Raw genomic sequence first — 20,787 nt, forward strand, 5'->3', positions numbered from 1 at the left:
GGAACCCTCCCCTCCCCTCACCTCCAGGAGCGACATGGATGAGCACTAAGAGGAGAACCCCTGACCTTTTTACTCTGGCCTAGATTCCATCCCAGTATGAGCGGGGGGAAAAAACCACGCAGACATGTAGAGACCGAAAAGCAAGCGTCAATCACAATGTAAGAAAATGGTTATCTGATCTGGTTTGTTCACTAGATGACAGTGTCACTGATTATAAAGGAGTAATAACACTGCCAGGCATGTTGGTACATAACTGTAATACCAGCCCCCGAGGTTGCCTCGCCCTAACCACGAGAAAACAAGAAGGCCAAGGGACAGCTGCGGAGCATTCACTCAGAAACGGCCAGGGAAGCAGAAAAACGCCAAGTCCAAGTCCACCAGCAAGACAACTCTGCGTCCACTATGGGCTCTGCCGCTCTCAGCTCACGTGCTGGCTTCATGCTGTGGCTTCTCCACTGCACCTGCACCTCAAGGTCTGAGTTCCACACACCCCTGAGACGTTCTTTAACAACGCTGCTCACGGTCTGCACGTGCTGAGCTACCGGCCAGTGCCCCACTAACCGGGACACGTGATTCATGCTAATTTTTTCTTTTCTTGTTACTCTTTTTTTTAAATATTTATTTATTTATTTATTTATTTATTTGAGAGCAACAGAGAGAGAGAGAGAGAGAGAGAATGGGCACCCCATGGAAGTTGTCAAAAAAAAAAAAAAAACTTCAGGGACTGGAGAGATGGCTTAGCAGTTAAGGCACTTGCCTGCAAAGCCAAAGGACCCAGGTTCGATTCCCCAGGACCCACGTCAGCCAGATACACAAGAGGGCGCACACATCTGGAATTCATTTGCAGTGGCTGGAGGCCCTGGTGCACCTTCTCTCTCTCTCTTTCTCTCTCTCTCTCTCTCTTTCATCTTACTCTGTCAAATAAATAAATAAAATGTTTTAAAAAAGAAAGAAATAGGACTGGAAAGATGGCTTAGCGGTTAAGCACTTGCCTGTGAAGCCTAAGGACCTCAGTTCGAGGCTCGATTCCCCAGGACCCACGTTAGCCAGATGCACAAGGGGCACATGCATCTGGAGTTCGTTTGCAGTGGTTGGAAGCCCTGGCGCGCCCATTCTCTCTCTCTGCCTCTTTCTATCTGTCACTCTCAAATAAATAACTAAAAATTAACAAAAAAAAAATTTTTTAAAAAGAAATAAATAAAAAAGTCTCAGAAAAGGAAAATGGAGAGTCTATTCTATACTCCCAGTGACAATCCTCCAATGTCAATCTACTTGGATTCTAATCCATATCAAAGGCTGCTATGGTAATATTGCTTCATGCATTAAGGAAATTTTGGCGCTTACACAATCTCAAAACACTTCTGACATAGGAAAAGACATTTCTTGGCATTCCTCAAGGGTCTGGCAAGAGGATCAAGTAAGACTGTGTGAGGAAAAGGTCACTGGAAACTTACAGCAATACTTAAAGGTGAGAAATAGCTCTTCAAATTTTTCAAGTCACCTACTTGCCGCAAACTTAATGCTACTGAGCTCAGTCATGCAAAAAGATTCATTTACTGATAGTTTTTAAAAACAAAAGGTGTGAGGCTGGGGAGATGGCACAGTGGTTAAAAGGCAACTGCTTACAAAGCCTGCCAGCCAGAGTTAAATTTTCCATTACCCATGTAAAGCCAGATACATAAAGTGGCACATGCATCTGGAGTTTGTAGACAAGAGGCCCTTTTGCACCCATTCATATCTCCTCCCTTCATCTCTCTCTCTCTCCCCTCCTTGCAAATAAATAAATAAAAATACTTTTGAACAAAAGAGCCTGGCGTGGTGGCACATGCCTTTAATCCCAGCACTCAGAAGGCTGAAGTAGGAGGATCATTGTGAGTTTGATGCCTGCCAGCCAGCCAAGAGGTAAGAGTGAATTACAGGTCAGCCTGGGATAGAGTACGACCCCCATTAAGAAATGCAAAAAAGGGGCTGGAGAGATGGCTTAGCGGTTAAGCGCTTGCCTGTGAAGCCTAAGGATCCCGGTTCGAGGCTTGGTTCCCCAGGTCCCACGTTAGCCAGATGCACAAGGGGGCGCACGCGTCTGGAGTTTGTTTGCAGTGGCTGGAAGCCCTGGCGCGCCCATTCTCTCTCTCTCCCTCTATCTGTCTTTCTCTCTGTGCCTGTCACTCTCAAATAAATAAATAAATAAAATTAAAAAAAAAAAAGAAATGCAAAAAAGAAAAAAGAAACATAAGGAAAAAAGGAAACAAACCAAAAACTGAAAGAAAAAAGTGAAAGTTGGCAATAAACCACATCAAACATAACATGCAATCAGCTGATTTCAGGTGGAATACCCCTGTGTGTGGCAAGTCAAACACATTACACCACGCGTACTTCTGTAGCGTTTATCTGTCAATCCTGCCAAAGTAAATGAAATAACATAAGACTCCCAGCATACCCTATTACTTTTTTTTTTAATCGGCATTATCCTTCAATAAGATTTCTACTTGGAGGACTGAGGAAATGGCTCTGCAGTGAAGGCGCTTGCCTGCAAAGCCTAATGACCCAGGTTCAATTTCCCTGTACATACATAAAGCCAGATGCAGAAGTGGCACATGCATTTGCAGTTCCTTTGCAGTGACTAGAGGCCCTGGCACACCCGTTCAGTCTGTCTCTTTCCTTGCAAACAAATAAAACAATTATTTTTAAAAGATTCCCATTTTTCTCCCACACTTTGACTTTACTAACAATGCTTGCATGAGATTCAAATCAAACAGCCTGTCTGAATCTTCTGATTTGGTCCAAGTTTTACAAAGAAAACCAAAGGACTCTCTCAACCAGAGAAGATGGCCTCATTGCTCTTCCTGTGGATGGAGACATGGTTCCATGTAGCCCCGATTGGCCGTGAGCTCCTGGTCCTCCTGTCCTCACCTCCGCAGCACTGACATTGCAGGTTTCGAGCCAGTATGCCCGGTTCTCATTACTCTTTCCAAACAGATCACTAGGAAAAAACTTCAGTTGGGCCAGACAGGGTGGTGCACACCTTTAATCCCAGCACTTGGGAGGCAGAGGTAGGAGGATAGCCATGAGTTTGAGGATACCCTGAGATTACACAGTGAATTCCAGGTCAGCCTGGGCTACCGTCCCTACCTTGAAGAAGAAAAGAAAACTTCAATTGGACATAGGGGCTTGCGGCTGTAGTCCCAGCACGTGGACAGCGGTAACAGGAGGATCAGGAGTCCGAGGCCAGCCTCAGCTACAGAGCGGGTTCAAGAGCTGATTGAAATACATGAGACTACAATTCAGTTGAGCATGTTGATTTATGCCTGTAACCCTAGTGCTCAGGATGTGATGGTGGGAGGATCAGAAGGGCAAGACCAGGGCTGTAGAGATGGCTTAGTGGTTAAGGTACTTGCCTGCAAAGCCAAAGGACCCTGGTTCAATTCCCCAGTACCCATGTAAAGCCAGATGCACAATATGGCACCTGTGTCTGGAGCTCATTTGCAGGGGCTAGAGTACCTGGCATGCCCATCCTAATTCTCTATCTGCCTTGCTTTCTCTCTCAAATAAATATTTTAAAGTTGAAAAAAAATTGAAGTTCAAGGCCAGCCTTGGCTACATACTGTGTTCAAAGGCAGCTTATGATACTTGAAACTTCGAAAAAGAAAAATTCTGAATTCACCGCTAAGCAAAAAGTCTAGGGCTGGAGAGATGGCTTAGTGGTTAATCAATTGCCTGTGAAGCCTAAGGACCCAGGTTCGAGGTTCTATTCCCCACCACCCACATTAGCCAGATGCACAAGGGGGCACACGAGTCTGCAGTTCCTTTGCAGTGGCTGGAGGCCCTGGTGCACCCATTCTCTCTCTCTCTGCCTCTTTCTCTCTGTCTGACACTCTTATATAAATAAACAAAATTAAATCATTTAAAAAAAAAAAAGTCTAGATGTCTGTGGTAAAATTTATCCTGCTTAGACCCGAAGCGGGGTGCCAGGGTTTCAATGACTGATTCCATTTTCCCATTTCCAGACCTAATACCGATTCATTGGGCATGCATATACCCTACAATTTTTTTTTAATATTTTATTTAACTGGGCATGGTGCACACACCTTTAATCCCAGCATTCGGGAGACAGAGGTAGAAAGATTGCTGTGAGTTCGAAGCCACCCTCAAACTACATAGTAAATCCCAGGCTGGAGAGAGAGGCTAACAGTTAAGGCACTTGTCTGCAGAGCCAAAGGACCTAGATAGGTGCACAAGGTGGCGCACGCGTCTGGCGTTCATTTGCAGCGGCTGAAGACCCTGATGTGCTCATTCATTCTCATATTCATTCTCTCTCTCTCTCTGTTTCTCTCACTCTCAAATAAATAAAATAATATTTTAAATGTTTTAAATCTATCTTATTTATTTATTTGGAAGAGAATGGCAAATAGAATGAGCATGCCAGGGCCTCTAGCCACTGAAAGTGCAGTCCTGTGCATCTGGCTTTAGCAGGTCCTAGGGATTCGAACCCTACGCTTTGCAGGCAAGCACCTTAACCGCTGGGGCATCTCTCCAGCCCCTTAAAAACACTTTTGGGTCGAATGCAAAACACCTTACAAGCACCTCTCGGGCCAACAGGTTCACCTACACGTTATGAATATTCAAATGGGGAGCGTTCGGTATTTATTTGAGAAATGCGTAAAGGAGAAGGCGTGGGAAATCGCATGCCACCGACCTCAGACCGCTACAAAAGCCTGCGGACCGACGGGGAGACGGGGCTCGACCCTCAACACAACGTCGGCCGCGGACGACGCGACGGGGACGATGACACTTCGCTTTTCCCGGTCGTAACAATGAATAACGGGGCCGCGAGGCGAAAGCAGCAGCACGGGGTGCGGTGAGGTGGGCCGGGGCCGGCGGGCAGCGCGAGGCCGAAGACGCAGCGAGGCCCGGGCCCGGCTCTCCCGGTGCACCGCCCCGGCTCTCCCCGTGCACCGCCCCGGCTCTCCCGGTGCACCGCCCCGGCTCTCCCGGTGCACCGCCCCGGCTCTCCCGGTGCACCGCCCCGGCTCTCCCCGTGCACCGCCCCGGCTCTCCCGGTGCACCGCTTCGGCTCTCCCGGTGCACCGCCCCGGCTCTCCCCGTGCACCGCCCCGGCTCTCCCCGTGCACCGCCTCGGCTCTCCCCGTGCACCGCTTCGGCTCTCCCCGTGCACCGCTTCGGCTCTCCCGGTGCACCGCTTCGGCCTTCTCGTGCAGGCCCGGCCTCCCGGTGCACCGCCCTGGCTCTCCCGGCGCATCTCCCCGTGCAGGCCCGGCCTCCCGGTGCACCGCCCCGGCCCCGGGCCCGGCCCACCCTGCGGGGACGCTGCAGCGGCCTGACCCGGCCGGCACCGCCGCGATGCTCACCTCTCCTCCCCGCCGCGCTCTCCTCCGGCCCCGACCTCGGGCCCGCGCTCTGCTCCGGCGCTCGCCAGGGCCCGAACACCGCTCCGCAGCGCGGCCCGCCCAGCGCCGCACTTCCCCGGCCGCAGCCGCTCCTTCCGGCGTCTCGGCGGCCGGCGGCGGAGGGCGGGCGGCGGCGGAGGGCGGGCGGCGGCGGAGGGCGGGCGGCGGGGCGGGGCGGGGCGGGGCGGGGCGCGCGGAGACCACGCCCGGCGCTGCTGCGGCTTTGGAACCGCGCCGCGGCTCTGCTGTTTGCTGTTGCGCTCACGGCGCGGGGCGCGGGGCGCGGGGTATTTTGTTGTTGTTCTGCGTGCGTTCTTCCAGTCTTCTGCAGTCACACTGCGACCATCACAAGGCGTTTATTTATTTATTTATTTCTGGTTGTTTTTTTTTTTTTTTAATCAGGTTGGGGGGAGATGCCTCAGTGGTTAAGGTGCATGTTTGTCCCAGGGTTCAATCCATAGCACCCTCGTAAAGCCAAATGATGCATGTATCTGGAGTTCATGTGCAATGGCAGGAGTCCCTAGAATATCCCTATACCCTCTGTCATAAATTAAAAATACATATTTTACCTATTTTACCCAGGCGTGGTGACGCACGCCTTTAATCCCAGCACGCGGGAGGCAGAAATAGGAGGATCGCAGTGAGCTCGAGGCCACCTTGAGACTACATACCCTACCTTGAAAGCAACATATTTTAAAATAAGTATTTCTGTCTGTTTATTTATTTGCATGTGTGTGAATGAAGATATATGTGCCACTTTTGGCGTCTGGCTTTATTTGGGAACTGGGTACTCAAATGCAAGCAGGCAGGCTTTGCAGGCAAGCACCTTTCTAACCACCGAGTCATCTCCCCTGTCTTCATGCTCTGCGTGAATCTGCGGTGCCATGACCCACCGAAAAGCCTCAGGTTTACGACTTGTGTTGCTTCACGCGTCTAATCGCAGCACTTGGGAGGCTGAGGCAGAAATACTGCACTGGGTTCAAGGCCAGCCACAGCGAGTTTCAGGCCAGCCTGAGCTATAGTATGAGCAGCCTTGTCTCAGACCATAACAAGGGCCTAGGAGCTGGCTCAGTGGGTAAAACGCTTGCCTCTCAAGCAGGAGGACCTGAACTCAGACCCCTCCTACTCATTTAGCCTATGGTGGTGGGCCCTGTGACCGCAGCACTGGGCAGTGGGCACAGGAACCCATGGGCTTTCTGACTAACTAGTCTAGCTGGATGAGTAAGAGATCCTGTCTCAAAGAATCACGTCACCACTTACGTGGGTTTTGGAGAATTGAACCTGGGTCCTTTGGCTTTGCAGGCAAGCGCCTTAACTGCTAAGCCATCTCTCCAGCCCCGTTCTTATTTTTCCATATTCAATTTTGAGAAATCTAAGTTAACTGGCTGCTTCATTGTTCGCCACACACAAAATATCAACAAAGCCGGGTGTGGTGGCGCACGCCTTTAATCCCAGAACTCGGGAGGCAGAGGTAGGAAGATCACCAAGAGTTTGAGGCCACCCTGAGTCTACAGAGTGAATTCCAGGTCAGCCTGAGCTAAAGGAGACCCTACCTTGAAAGACCAAAAAAATATATATATGTACATATATATCAACAAAGGATGGAGCCATATATTCACAGTTATAAGACTCCGTGGAGTTCAAGTGAAAGACCAACTCAACATTAGGTCTGTGATGGGCTGGGAAAATGCCTTAATGGTTAAGGTGCTTGTCTGCGAATCCTAAGAACTCATGTTTAAATCTGCAGGTCCCATGTAGCCAGATGCACAGTGACGCAAGCACGCAGTGTTTCACATGCCACAGGTGCGTACCCGTCTGGAGTTCGTTTGCAGTGGATGAAGGTCCTAGCACACCATTCTCCTTCTCTCTCCTCCCTCCCTCCCTCTCTCTCTCTCTCTCTCTCAAAGTAAAAAATAAAATTAGGACTGAGAGTACAGAAAGTGAAATTATGGGCCTGGAAATGGCTTAGGGTTAAGGCACTTGCCTGCAAAGCTAAAGGACCCAGGTTCAATTCCCCAAGCCCCACATAAGCAAGATACACAAGGTGGTGTATGCATCTGGAGTTCCTTTGCACTGTCTACTGGCCCTGGCACTCCCGTTCTCTTTTTTTTTTAAAGATTTTTTAAAATTTTTATTTATCTATATATTAGAGAGAGAGTGTGTGCGAGAATGGATGCACCAGGGCCTCTAGCCACTGCAAACAAACTCCAGACACATGCACCACCATGTGCATCTGGCTTATGTGGGACCTAGAGAATCAAACCAAAGTCCTTAGGCTTCGCAGGTATGCACCTTAACTGCTAAGCCATCTCCCCAGCCCCCATTCTCTCTCTCTCTCTCTCTCTCTCTCTCTCTCTCTCTCTCTCTATCTCTCTATCTGCCTCTTTCTCTCTCCCAAATAAAAATTTTTACAAAAAGAAAAGAAAAAATGAAATTATGAAATTCAGATCTGGGCATGGTGGCACACGCCTTTAATCCCACACTCGGGAGGCAGAGGTAGGAGGATCGCTGTGAGTTCAAGGCCACCCTGAGACTACAGAGTGAATTCTAGGTCAGCCTGTGCTAGAGTGAGATTCTACCTCAAAAAATAAAGACAAAAACAAAAACAAAAACCAAAAAAATTATGAAATTTGCAGGATGGACCTGGAAATAATCATAGTAAGTCAAGTAACTCAGAAAGCCCCAAATTGAATGTTCTCTCTGATTTGTAGGTCTTAGCTTGTAATATAGATATAAATTGTAGGAAATGCATGTAAAATCTATAAAGACAGAATGTCAACCAAGAGTGTGTATAAGAGAGAGCAGCTGGAAGAAGGGTGAGGGACGGGTGAAAGGACACGTGTACACAGAAGTGGGAGGACATCAGGGGACAGAGGAGAATTGGAGGGACAGGGCTGGAAGGGAGGCTTGGTGGTGAAGGCGCTTGTCTGCAAAGCCAAAGGACCCAGCTTCAATTCCCCAGGACCCACATAAGCCTGATGCACAAGGTGGCGCACATGTCTGGAGGTCATTTGCAGTGGCTGGAAGCCCTTTCGCACAGATTCTCCCTCTCTCTATCTGCCTCCTTCCCCCCGCCCCCACCATCTGCCTCCTTCTCTCTCTCTCTCTCAAATAAAATAAAATAAAATAAAAAGAATTGGAGGAGACAGAGGGATTGGGGACAGGAAGTTGGACCAGAATCAACAAAACAAATTGTATTTGACAATGCCAGAAGGAATGATATCTAAATATCTGTATGGCAACTTTAAAAACAAATAGGGAGCTAGAGGGAAGGCTTAGTGGTTAAGGCATTTGCCTGCAAAGCCAAAGGACCCAGGTTCGATTCCCCAGGGCCCACGTTAGTCAGATGCACAAGGGGGCGCACACATCTGAAGTTCCCAAATTAATCAAACCTCAACTTTGGGGCCTGGGGTAATGATGGCTCAGTGGTTAAAGACACTTGCTTGCAAGCCTACCAACCAGAGTTCCAATGCTCCTGTACCTGACCTGAGCGCGTGCATGTACACACACACACACACACACACACACACACACACACACGCTTTTTTTTTTTAAATTTTTTATTTATTTGAGAGCAACAGACACAGAGAGAAAGACAGGTAGAGGGAGAGAGAGAGAATGGGCGCGCCAGGGCTTCCAGCCTCTGCAAACGAACTCCACAGACGCGTGCGCCCCCTTGTGCATCTGGCTAACGTGGGACCTGGGGAACCGAGCCTCGAACCGGGGTCCTTAGGCTTCACAGGCAAGCGCTTAACCGCTAAGCCATCTCTCCAGCCCCACACACGCTTTTAAAAAGGCATCAACTTCAGGGCTGGAACCCCGGTTCGAGGCTCGGTTCCCCAGGTCCCACGTTAGCCAGATGCACAAGGGGGCGCACGCGTCTGGAGTTCGTTTGCAGAGGCTGGAAGCCCTGGCGCACCCATTCTCTCTCTCTCCCTCTATCTGTCTTTCTCTCTCTGTCTGTCACTCTCAAATAAAGAAAGAAAGAAAGAAAAGAAAATGGCATGGTGGTGCATGCCCTTAGCCCTTGCACTCAAGAAGCTGAGGTAGGAGGGTAGCTGTAAGTTCAAGGGCAGCCGGGGCAAAAGTGAGACCCTACCTGGGGAAGGTGTGGGGGAGAGAAGTTCATTCATGTCTAAGAGCAAACATTGTTACACAGGGCTCTGGGCTGGGCCTGGTTACTGTGCACCTGGTAACAGCTTGGTTACGGTCTTTCTTCACATTTGCCATTTCCTAAGTGGAAAATGTGAAGCAGAAAGGATTGCCCATTTTTCTTCATTTGATAGGAATACTAACATCTTCCTCACGTGGTTTAAGCTAGTCATACAAACTTATGTTGACTTTTCACTGTAACTATGTTTGGCAATCATGATTCTTTTCTGTGGGTTTTTTTGTTTGACTTTTGAGGCAAGGTCTTCACCCTTGCCCAGGCTGACCAAGAACTCACTCTTTAGCCCAGGCTGGCTCAAACTCACGGTGATCCTCCAGCCTCAGCTTCGTGAGTGCTGGGGTGTTTTTTGTTTGTTTGTTTGTTTGTTTTTATTTTTGTTTTTCGAGGTAGGGTCTTAACACTAGCCCAGGCTGATCTGAAATTTGCTTTGTCGTCTCATGGTGACCTTGAACTCATGGCCATCTTCCTACCTCTGCCTCGAGTGCGCTGGAATTAAAGGCACGTGCCACTACACCCAGTCCTGGCTGTATTTGTTAATGGACATGTGTTAATGGGTTCATTTTGACATTTTTACATGTATTTATATGTACATTGATTACATTCACCCTCTCTTGTTCCCCTTCCACTCGCTTTGATCCCCTTCCTCTTAGTCACAGTCCCCTCCTTTCATGTAGTTGGTTTTTAAGAAAGGCAGACTGCCGTGTCTCATTTGGATGTGTCTGGAGTCTTGGAAGCGTGACTACTCCACTTTCTTCTTGCTATAAATGGGCCTTTAAAGCTGGTTTGGAGAGTCAAGCCAGGGAGCGCAGCAGCTGCTCATATGCCCTTGACCGAGTGCCACTCCTGTACCCCAGGAAGGACGTCCTCTTCCACAGAGCACGCGGCTTTGGGAGGGACGCCTGATGCCTGACAAGCAGTGAGGGGTGAAGGAACACCCACTTGGCCAGCCAGCTCAGACGAATCAAGCCTGGTGATCAACGGGGTGACTGATGTCACAGCCAGACCACCCTCACGTCCACATGTAGTTTTTCAGATATTTTATTTATTTGCAAGGAGATAGGGGGAACAGATTGGTGTGCCTGGGCCTCCAGTCACTGCAAATGAACTCTGGATGCATACACCACTTTGTGCATCTGGCTTTACATAGGCACCAGGGAATGAAGCCCACGTCATTATGCATTGCAGGCAAGTCCCTTAACCACCAAGCCATTTCTCCAGCCCTTCATGGTTTTTGTTTTGTTTGTAAATTATCTTTTTGTTTTGTTTTATTTTTTGAGGTAGGGTCTCACTCTAGCCTAGGCTGACCTGGAATTCATTCCGTACTCTCAGAATGGCCTCCAACTCCCAGCAATCCTCCTACCTCTGCCTCCCAAGTGCTGGGAGTAAAGCGTGCGCCACCACATCCAGAAACATTTGTTTTTAAATGTTGTTTTCACTGAATATGGTGGTGCACATCTTTTTTTTTTTGACAACTTTCATAATTATAGACAATAAACCATAATTCCCACCCCCCTCACTTTCCCCTTTGCAACGCCACTCGCCATCATATCCCTTCCCCTCCTGTTGCAGTCAGGTTCGCATTGCTGGTAGAAATCACCCAACCAAGAGCAGCTTGTGGGAAAAAGAGGCTTATTTTGGCTCACAGACTTGGGGGGAAATTCCACAATGGCAAGGGAAAATGATGGCATGGGCAGAGGGTGGACATCACCCCCTGGCCAACATAAGATGGACCACAGCAACAGGAGGGTGTGCCCAACACTGGCATGGGGAAACTGGCTGTAACATCTGTGAGCCTGTCACCAGCAATCCACCACCTCCAGGAGGTGTTATTTCCCAAATGTCCACCAGCTGGGAACCTAGCATCCAGAGCACCTAAGTTTATGGGGGACACCTGAATCACACCACCATAGCTCTCAATCGGTTCCTTTTATTTTTATGTCATCATCTTTTCCTCCTATTATGATGCTCTTATGTAGGTAGTCCAGGCACTGTGAGGTCATGTGTTTCCAGGCCATTCTGTGTCTGTAAGAGTGCACTGTAAGTAGTCCTACCCTTCCTTTGGCTCTCACACTCTTTCCACCACCTTGTCCACAATGGACCCTGAGCCTTGGAAGGTGTGATAGAGATGTTTCAGTGCTGAGCACTCCTCTGTCACTTCTTCTCAGCACTCTGGTGCCTTTCGAGTCATCACAGTGGTCACCACCATCTGAAAAGAGAAGCTTCTCTAACCAAAGGCGACAGTAGCATTAGTGTATGGGTGTGAACACTGAGAGATGCACTTACTGAGCAGTCTGGTGAGCACAATACGTTCATTTAGCCAGTCCCCAGCAGATGTTACACCTCTAGGGTTCATGAGCTCCCTGCTGTAGGCTTCAGGGACTTCCCTAGGCAACAATCCACAGGAAGGTATCCCATTCCTGACAATGAAAATTTTCTAGTAACAATCTATGGCTTCTGAGTGTACCATTGTCCAAAAAAAAAATAGGTTTACAATGACTTATTCATACCCTTTTAGATTCTGATTAACCCTCCCTCCACCCTTCCTTTACTCAATCTCCAATCCTGACCTCACTTAGGCCTTTCCACCCCCAATAATCTGCTCTACTTACATATATACAATACCATTCCCTTGATTCCTCCCCTCTCCTCCCTCCCTTAAAGTCCCTTTCTAGCTTCCTGGCCTCTGCTACTGAGTTTTATTCCAACTCACATACAAGTCCAAACATTTGCAGCTAGGATTCACATATGAGAGAGAACATGTGGTGCTTAGCTTTCTGGGCCTGGGTTACCTCACTAAGTGTAATCCTTTCCATATCCATCCATTTCCCTGCAAATTTCATAATTTCATTTTTTTTTTTTTACAGCTGAATAGAAATCGATTGTATAAATGTGCCACATCTTCATTGTCCACTCTTCAGTTGAGGGACAACTAGATTGGATCAATTTCCTAGCTATTGTGAATCCAGTTGCAATAAACATAGATGTGTAAGTGTCTCTAAGGTAGTGAGATGAATCCTTAGGATACATGCCTAAGAGTGGAATAGCTGGGTCATATGGTAAATCTATTTTTAGCTATCTCAGGAACCTCCACACTGATTTTCACAATCGCTATACCATATTACATTCCTACCAACAGTGTAGAAGGGTTCCTCTTTTTCCACATCCTCACCCACCTTTATTTTATTTATTTATTTATTTGAGAGAGAGAGAGAGAGAGAGAGAGAGAGAGAGAGGGAGGGAGGGAGGGAGGGAGGGAGGCACACAACGGGCACACCAGGGCCTCCAGCCATTGCAAACGAATTCCAGATGCATGTGCCCCCTTGTGCATCTGGCTTACGTGGGTCCTAGAGAATCGAAACAGGATCCTTTGGCCTTGCAGACAAACGCCTTAACCGCTAAGCCATCTCTCCAGCCCCTCACCAGCCTTTATTGTCATTTGCTTTCTTGATAATGGCCATTCTGACAGGAGTGAGAAGGAATCTCAAAGTTGTTTGTTTATTTATTTATTTATTTATTTTTCCCTGAGGTAAGGTCTCACTCTAGCTCAGGCTGACCTAGAATTCACTATGCAATCTTAGGGTGGCCTTAAAGTTATGGCCACCCTCTGCTGATTGGGTCATTTGATTTCTTACTATTTAGTTTTTACAGTTCTTTGTATATCCTGGATATTAATCCTCTGTCAAATGTATAGCTGGCAAAGATTTCCTCCCATTCTGTAGGTTGCCACTTTTCACAGTATTCTTTGCTGTACAAACGCTTTCAAATTTCATGAGCTCCCAGTGGTTGATCCATGGCTTTATTTCCTGGGCAACTGGGGTTATATTCAGAAAGCCGTTGCCTAAGCCCATATGTTGAAGGGTTTCTCCTACTGTTTCCTCTAGCAGCTCAGAGTTTCAAGACTGATATTAAGGTCTTTGAAACATTTGGACTTAATTCTTGTGCATGGAGAGAGATAAGGATCTATTTTCATCCTTCTACATATAGATACACAGTTTTTCCAGCACCATTTGTTGAACAGGCTGTCTTTTCTCCAATGAGTATTTTTGGCATTTTTGTCAATGATCAGGTGGCTATAGCTGCCCAGACTTACTTCTCAGTCCTCTATCCTGTTCCATTGATCTACATATCTGTTTTTGAGCCAATACCATGCTGTTTTGTTACTATGGTTCTGTAGTATAGGTTAAAATCAGGTATGGTGATACTACCAGCCTTAGTTTTGTTGTTTAAAATGCATATATTTTAAGAAAAAAAATTTTTATTCACTTATTTGAGAGAGAGAGAGAAAGAGGCAAATAGAGAAAGAGAGAATATGTGTGCCAAGGCCTCCAGCTACTGCAAATGAACTCCAGACCCATAATGCCTGTTTGTGCATCTGACTTACCTGGGTCCTGGGAAATCACACCTGGGTCCTTTGGCTTTGCAGGCAAGTGCCTTAACCGTTAAGCCATCTCTCCCCTAAGAAAAGAATATTTATTTGCAAGCCCAGAGAGAGAGTCGGGGTGGAGAAAGAGAGAAAGAAAGAGAGAGAGAAGAGAGACAGACCAAGGGAATGGGTGCCCCAGAGCCTCCAGCCACTGAAAACAAACAAAACAAACTCCAGATCCACGTGCCGCTTTGTGCTTCTGGCTTTACGTGGGTACTGGGGAATCAAACCTGAGTTGTTAGGCTTTGCAGGCAAGCACCTTAAACTGCTGAGCCATCTCTCTACATCTGTAAATTTGTTTAGCTTTTTTTTTTTTCCCCCTAGGTAGGGTCACACTATTGCTTAGGCTGACCTGGAATTTACTATGTAGTCTCAGGGTGGCCTTGAACTCATGGCGATCCTCCTACCTCTGTCTCCCTAGTGCTGGGATTAAAGGTGTGTGTGTGCCACCATGCCCAACTTTGTTTAGCTTGTTTAATTAGGATTAGTTACAGGTGGATGGCTGATTTTAAAACAATATATTTTTAGCGATGCGTGGTGGTGCATGCCTTTAATCCGATCACCTGGGAGGCCAAGGTAGGAGGAGCTCAGTAAATTCAAGGCCAGCCTGGGACTACACAGTGCATTCCAGGTCAGCCTGGGCTAGAGTGAGACCCTACCTCATCACCTCCTGTGCTGGTTTGGTTCAGGTGTCCCCCATAAATTTAGTTGGTTTGAATGCTAAGTTCCCAGCTGATGGAGATTTAGTAATTAACACCTCCTGGAGGGAGTGTATTGTTGGGGGCGGGCTTATGAGTGTTATAGCCAGTTTCCCCGAGCCAATGTTTGCTATGGTCCTGTTGCTATGGTCCACCTTATGTTGGACAGGAGTGATGTCCACCCTCTGCTCATGCCATTGTTTCCACCTGCCATCATGGAGCTTCCCCTCGAGCCTATAAGCCAAAATATACCTCTTTTCCCACAAGCTGCTCTTGGTTGGGTGATTTCTACCAGCAATACGAACCTTTCTGCAACACTCCACCTTTTGCGGAAAAAAAAAAAAAAACTATTAGAGAGATAGAGAGAGAGAAAGAGAGAGCGGGCGAGAGAGAATGGGTACCAGGGCCTTTAGCTGCTGCAAACAAACTCCTGATGCATGTACCACTTGGTGCATCTGGCTTTACATGGGTACTGGGGAAGTCTAACCCTGGGCCTGCAGGCTTTGCAAGCAAGTGCCTTTAACCTCTGAAACATTTCCCCCGGCCAGGAAGTTCTAGGTTTGAAATTATCTTTGTAACTAGCAATCAACCAATCTCTCTACTTACCATCTTTCTTCTACCACCTATCTATATGCAGCAGCTACCATGTATCTTCCTATTTATTGCTCATTTATCTATCTATCTATCCATCCTCATCTTTTTTTTTTCCCCCTAAGGTAGGGTCTTACTCTAGCCAAGGCTGACCTGGATCTTACTCTGTAGTCCCAGGGTGGCCTTGAACTCACGCCGATCTTCCTTCCTCAGCCTCCCAAGTGCTGTGCCACCATGCTTAGCCTTCTTCTCACCCTCCTCCCCCCTCCCCGAGGTAGGGTCTCGCTGTAGCCCAGGTTGACCTGAAATTCACTGTGTAGTCTCAGGGTGGCCTCGAACTCACAGCGATCTGCCTGCCTCTGCCTCCAGAGCTCTGGGGTTATTGGCGGGCCCCCCACGCCGGCTTCTCTGGTCTTCTCTTTCCTCTGTCCTCTGTCTCCTGCCACCTGTCTGTGGGCAGCATCTACCGTCTTCCCGTCTATCCCTCCGTCATCGATTACGTTCATCCGTCTACAGTGTAGATGTGCCCGTACGAGCGCGCTTGTTCCCTTTAACAACGTCTTGGCGTGTCGGTGTGCACTGCTTGGGAAGGACAGACAGACTCGAAGCCGCCGTTCCCGCTAGGTCCGCAGGCCGCTCCCACGCCTCCGCGGTGACCGCGCCCTCCCGCGGCCGACGCCTCTGCCCTCAGCAAACATGGCGCGCGCGGCTTCGCGCGTCGTCCCCGCGCCGCCGGGCGACCCGGAAGGACTCGGCGTCTGCGGCGGCGGCGGCGGCGGGCGGCGGGAGCCGAGAGCGCGCGTCGCGGACCGGCAGGTGCGTGCGGGGAGGAGCGCCCTGGGGTCCCGCGGCGGGGCCCGCGTCCCCGTCGCCGCGCGTGGGGACCCCCCGCCCCGGGGCCGGGCTCTGCCCACTGCGACGCAGGCGGACGGCTGGCCTCGAACTCGCCGCAGTCCTCCTGCCTCAGCCCCCCCGAGCCTGGGGTGATGGGCAGGACCGCCGCACACAGACCGATCCTGTTCTTATTCCGACCTCCGAAGCCGTTATTGTTCGCATTACTCGTTTCGTTGCGCTTGCATGTCGTAGATCTGGCTGCAGAGATGGCTCAGCGGCTAGGGCGCTTGCCTGCTAAAGGACCCGGGTTCGATTCCCCAGCACCCATGCAAAGCCACATGCACAAGGGGGCCCAATGCATCTGGAGTTCCATTGCAGTGGCTAGAGGCCCTGGCGCGCATTCTATCTCTCAAATATAAATAAATACTAAAAAAGCAAACATAGAGTTATTGGGTAGATGTAGGTTTCACGTTAGATTTTCTTAGCATCTGTTTTTGTTATGTCTTGTATGGAGTACAAAGTCAGAGTTGCAGAATAATAGAATTTTAGGATGTTTGAAATGAAGGGCTGCAGAGATGGCTCCGTGCTTGAGGCGCTTGTCTCGCAAAACTTATGGACCCGGCTCTGATTCGCGGGTACTCATACAGCCAGATACACAAGGTGGGCATGAATCTGGACTTCGTTTGCAGTGGCTAGAGGCCCTGGCCCGCCCATTCTCTCTCACACAAATAAATAAATAGAATAAAAATGAAAACTTGTGATACTTTTAAAACACCTGTGGGGATTTAATTGTTTTGCTTTTTTTTTTTTAATTAAAAATGGAACGTTGGTGCATGCTTTTAATCCCAGTACTCAGGTCGCAGAGGTAGGAGGATGGCTTTAAGTTGAGACCACCCTGAGACTACATAGTGAATTCCAGGTCAGCCTGAGCTAGAGTGAGAGCCTACCTTAAAATATATATGTATATATATAAATAAAGTTTGGAACACTTTGCAAATTTGCATGCCATCCTTGTGCAAGGGCCATGCTAATCTCTGTATCATTCCAATTTTAGTATGTGTGCTGCCAAAGGGAGCAATTTTTTTTTTTTTTTTTTTTTGTGATTTGAGGTGTCACTGTAGCCCCGCAAAGTGCCAAACTGACCTGGAATTCACTCTGTAGCTCAGGCTGGCTTCAAAGTCATGGCAATGCTGGTACTTGTGTTTCCCAAGTGCTGAGGCTAAAGGCATATGTGGGTCACCAAGTTGACTTTTTTTTTTCTGGTTTTTTGAGGTAGGGTCTCTCTCTAGCCCTAGAATTCATTATGTAGTCTCAGGGTGGCCTCGAACTCACAGCGATCCTCCTCCCTCTATCTCCCAAGTGCTAGGATTAAAAGTACTCTAATCAGGCTGTCCTGGGCTCTCAATGTAGAACAGGCTGGCCTTGAACTCAGGGCCATCCACCTGCCTCTCAGCCTCTGGAGTGCTGGGGTTTCCGTGGTGAGCCGCCACACCCACTCACCCCAGCGTTGGCAACCGACAGAACCACGTAATGCTACACAGCACCTCCTCTGAAGGAAGGCAGTGGGAAGTAGATTTTAAATGATCTAAAAGCTGATGAATGTTAGCCACGAGAGAGAATCTAGAACCTGCAATAGTTCCTTCTATCCTTCCTTTTTTCCTTCCTTCCCATCAGTTTTTTAGGTTAGCATTCAAAGCAATTTTTTTCCATGACATCTTCATATATAGCTACTTACTGTTATCATTCCCTCTCTTCTTTCTTTCTTTCTTTTTTTTTTGAGGCCTGGTCTCACTCTAGCCCAGGCTGATATGGAATTCATTCTGTATTCTCAGGGGGGCCTCAAACTCACAGCAAACCTACCTCTGCCTCCCGAGTGCTGTGATTAAAGGCTAGTGCCACTCTGCCCAGCTAATTTTCTAAGGAAAATATACAACTTGAAGGTAAAGCTTAAATCCAGCCCAGCTTCAGAACATTTTGGCTTTTTGGCTAAGATTGAGAGTCATTCCAGCTAGTGTGCTCTTCTGCTTTGGAAATTAGTAAGTACGGTTTCAGCACAAGTACAGTATCATGCATAAATAATTAACTACCAAAAAGCCAATAGAGTTTAAATTTTAATTTGAATCTTTCATGGATAAGGTAACCAGAACTCCTTGTGGCTGATGAGTTTCTCTGTTTCCCTGAGAGAAGACCTGAAGAGGAGCCATGTCAGAGGAAACAGTGGCCGAGTCGCAGCTCTCCCTGAGGACAGCAGCACTCCGAGTGTCTGGCCTTCCTCTCTCTTGGTGCCATTCTCTCTCCCAGGTAAACAAAAGTCATGAACATGAACTTGGATAACAAGCTTATTGCTCACAGTGTATTTTGCAATGTATTCTTTAAATATTTTATTTTATTTGACAGAGAGATAGCAAGAAAGAGGAAGGCAGATACAGAAAGAGAAAATGGGCACACCAGGGCCTCCAGCCACTGAAAACAAACTGCAAATGCCTGCGCCTCCTTGTGTTGTGCTGGGAATTGAACCCAGGGTTGCTGAGCAGGTGCTCTCCCTCTGAGCTACACTTCTAACCACTGAGGTTCTTCCATGGTACAGTTAAAATATTCATTAGAGCAGTTTAAAACCTACTTGTTGGGCTGGAGAGATGGCTTAGCGGTTAAGGCATTTGCCTGCAAAGCCAAAGAACTGGGTTTGATTCCCCAGGACCCACGTAAGCCAGATAGGTGCACAAGGTGGCACATGTGTCTAGAATTCATTTGCAGTGGCTAGAGGCCCTGGTGTGCCCATTTTCTCTCTCTCTCTCTCTCAAATAAATAAAAATATTAAAAAATGAAGAGCCTACTTGTTATTATGTTTTAGTTATATTTACAATTTGTGAAAAGCCATCTCCCTAGCCCTACATTAAGATCTTTAAGAAAAGGGCTGGATGGGCTGGAGAGATGGCTCAGCAGGTAAGCACTTGCCTGGGAAGCCTAAGGACCCACATAAAGCCAGATGCACAAAGTGGCACATGCATCTGGAGTTCACAGGCAGTGGCTAGATGCCCTGGCATACCCATTCTCCACCCCCGCCTCTCTCAGTCTCTCTTCTCTCTGTCCCTGTCTGCTTACAAATAAATAAATACAATATTTTTTAATATTTTATTTTTTTTTATTTATTTGACAGAGAAAGCCCCCTTGTGCATCTGGCTAATGTGGGTCCTGGGGAATTGAGCCTGGGTCCTTTGGCTTTGCAGGCAAGTGCCTTAACCACTAAACCATCCCTCCAGCCCAATAAATTACTTTTAAAAGGAAAAAAAAAAAAGCTGGGTATGGTGGTGCACGCCTCTAATCCTAGCTTTTGGGAGGCAAAGGTAGGAGGATCAAGGCCACCCTGAGACTACATAGTGAATTCCAGGTCAGTTTGGGCTAGAGTGAGATGTGAGACATGAGACCCTACCTTGAAAAAATAAAACAAAACAAACAACAAAAAAAAACCTTTATGAGCAAAGCACATGGCTGGGTGTCATTGAAAGAATAAAACTATAGTCTTCATAATATTGAGAAATAGGTAAGATTAAGGTTTGGTTCTTGGGTTGGAGAGATAGCTTAGTGGTTAGTGGTACTTGCTTGCAAAGCCTGCCATCCCTGGTTGAATTTCCCAGTACCCTCAATTCCCTAGTACCCACATAAAAGCCAGTGGCACCTGCACATGTGGTTTGTTTTTGTTTTGTTTTCGAGGTAGGGTCTCACTCTACCTCAGGCTGACCAGGAATTAACTATGTAGTCTCAGGGTGGCCTTGAACTCACGGTGATCCTCCTACCTCTGCCTCCCAAGTGCTGGGATTAAAGGCGTGAGCCACCACGCCTGGCCTGTATCTATAGTTTGTTTGCAGTGGCAAGAGACTTTGATGTGCCCATTGTCACTTTTTCTCTCTCTCTTCCCACCTCCTTGCAAATAAATAAAAATATTTCTTTTAAAGGCAGGACGTGGTAGCACATGCCTTTTATCCCAGCACTTGGGTGGCAGAGGTAGGAGGATCGTTGTGAATTTGAGGCCACCCTGAGGTCAGCCTGGACCAGAGTGAGACCCTACCTCAAAAAACAACAAAAACAAATAATAAAAAATTTTTAAAGATTTAATTCTTATACTTTTACTACTAGTAAACAAGTAAGATTTTTTTTTTTTCAAATTCTGTTTTCCAGATCAAATTTTCTCCGGTAGCTAAAAAGTTGTTTGTGGTGACTGCAGTGAGTGCGGTGTCTGTAATTTTTCTGGCCCATCACTTTAAGAGAAGACGAGGAAAAAAGAAAGGGAAAGTCCTGCCGTGGGAGCCAGAGAACTTCCTCCTTGAACACCCGAAGAAGGCTGCGTCTGAGAAAGGTACGTGGAAACAGCCACTTTGGTATCCCACAAGAGACGGTCTGTGGGAAAAAAATGAATATATTAAAAAAAAAAAAAAGCCAGGCATGGTTACGCTCATCTTTAATCAGCACTTGGGAGACAGAGGCAGGAGGATCGCCGTGAGTTCGAGGCTACCGTGAGACTCCGTAACGAATTCCAGGTCAGCCTGGGCTAGAGCGAAACCCTATCTTGAAAAAAAAATTAAAAATAAAAATAGATGTGACTATAACATAAACTAGAGAGTTTATCAGAAATTTATCATTGGAACTATTAATACTTTTTCTCTTGGA

At 47.6% G+C, this 20,787-nt stretch overlaps 2 protein-coding genes and 1 non-coding gene across 8 annotated transcripts in view; 1 reads left to right on the forward strand and 2 right to left on the reverse strand.

Moving 5' to 3' along the window:
* Nucleotides 1–5,461, reverse strand: part of Usp33 (ubiquitin specific peptidase 33) — a 67,851-nt gene extending 62,390 nt beyond the window's left edge. For both annotated transcript variants that reach the window (XM_045137932.1, XM_045137931.1), the window contains exon 1: nucleotides 5,367–5,461. The gene's annotated coding sequence lies outside the window, so the exon portion shown is untranslated. The remainder of the gene's footprint in view (nucleotides 1–5,366) is intronic.
* A 10,598-nt stretch (nucleotides 5,462–16,059) lies between these two features.
* Nucleotides 16,060–20,787, forward strand: part of Miga1 (mitoguardin 1) — a 63,922-nt gene continuing 59,194 nt past the window's right edge. For 2 of the 5 annotated variants that reach the window (XM_045138357.1, XM_045138361.1), the window contains exons 1-3: nucleotides 16,060–16,104; nucleotides 18,259–18,423; nucleotides 20,299–20,476. In XM_045138357.1, the coding sequence (XP_044994292.1) occupies nucleotides 18,325–18,423; nucleotides 20,299–20,476 (277 nt within the window). In that variant the 5' untranslated portion in view covers nucleotides 16,060–16,104; nucleotides 18,259–18,324. Of the gene's footprint in view, nucleotides 16,105–16,675; nucleotides 16,783–18,137; nucleotides 18,159–18,258; nucleotides 18,424–20,298; nucleotides 20,477–20,787 lie in introns of those variants that run through there. The other 3 variants (XM_045138359.1, XM_045138360.1, XM_045138358.1) reach the window with 3 other exon arrangements.
* LOC123456113 lies at nucleotides 17,097–17,200 on the reverse strand. The gene has a single exon (XR_006634334.1). It is a non-coding gene; the product is annotated as a U6 spliceosomal RNA (small nuclear RNA).

The sequence above is a fragment of the Jaculus jaculus genome, chromosome 19 (genome assembly GCF_020740685.1).
Source record: "Jaculus jaculus isolate mJacJac1 chromosome 19, mJacJac1.mat.Y.cur, whole genome shotgun sequence".
In the NCBI taxonomy this organism is placed as follows: domain Eukaryota; kingdom Metazoa; phylum Chordata; class Mammalia; order Rodentia; family Dipodidae; genus Jaculus; species Jaculus jaculus.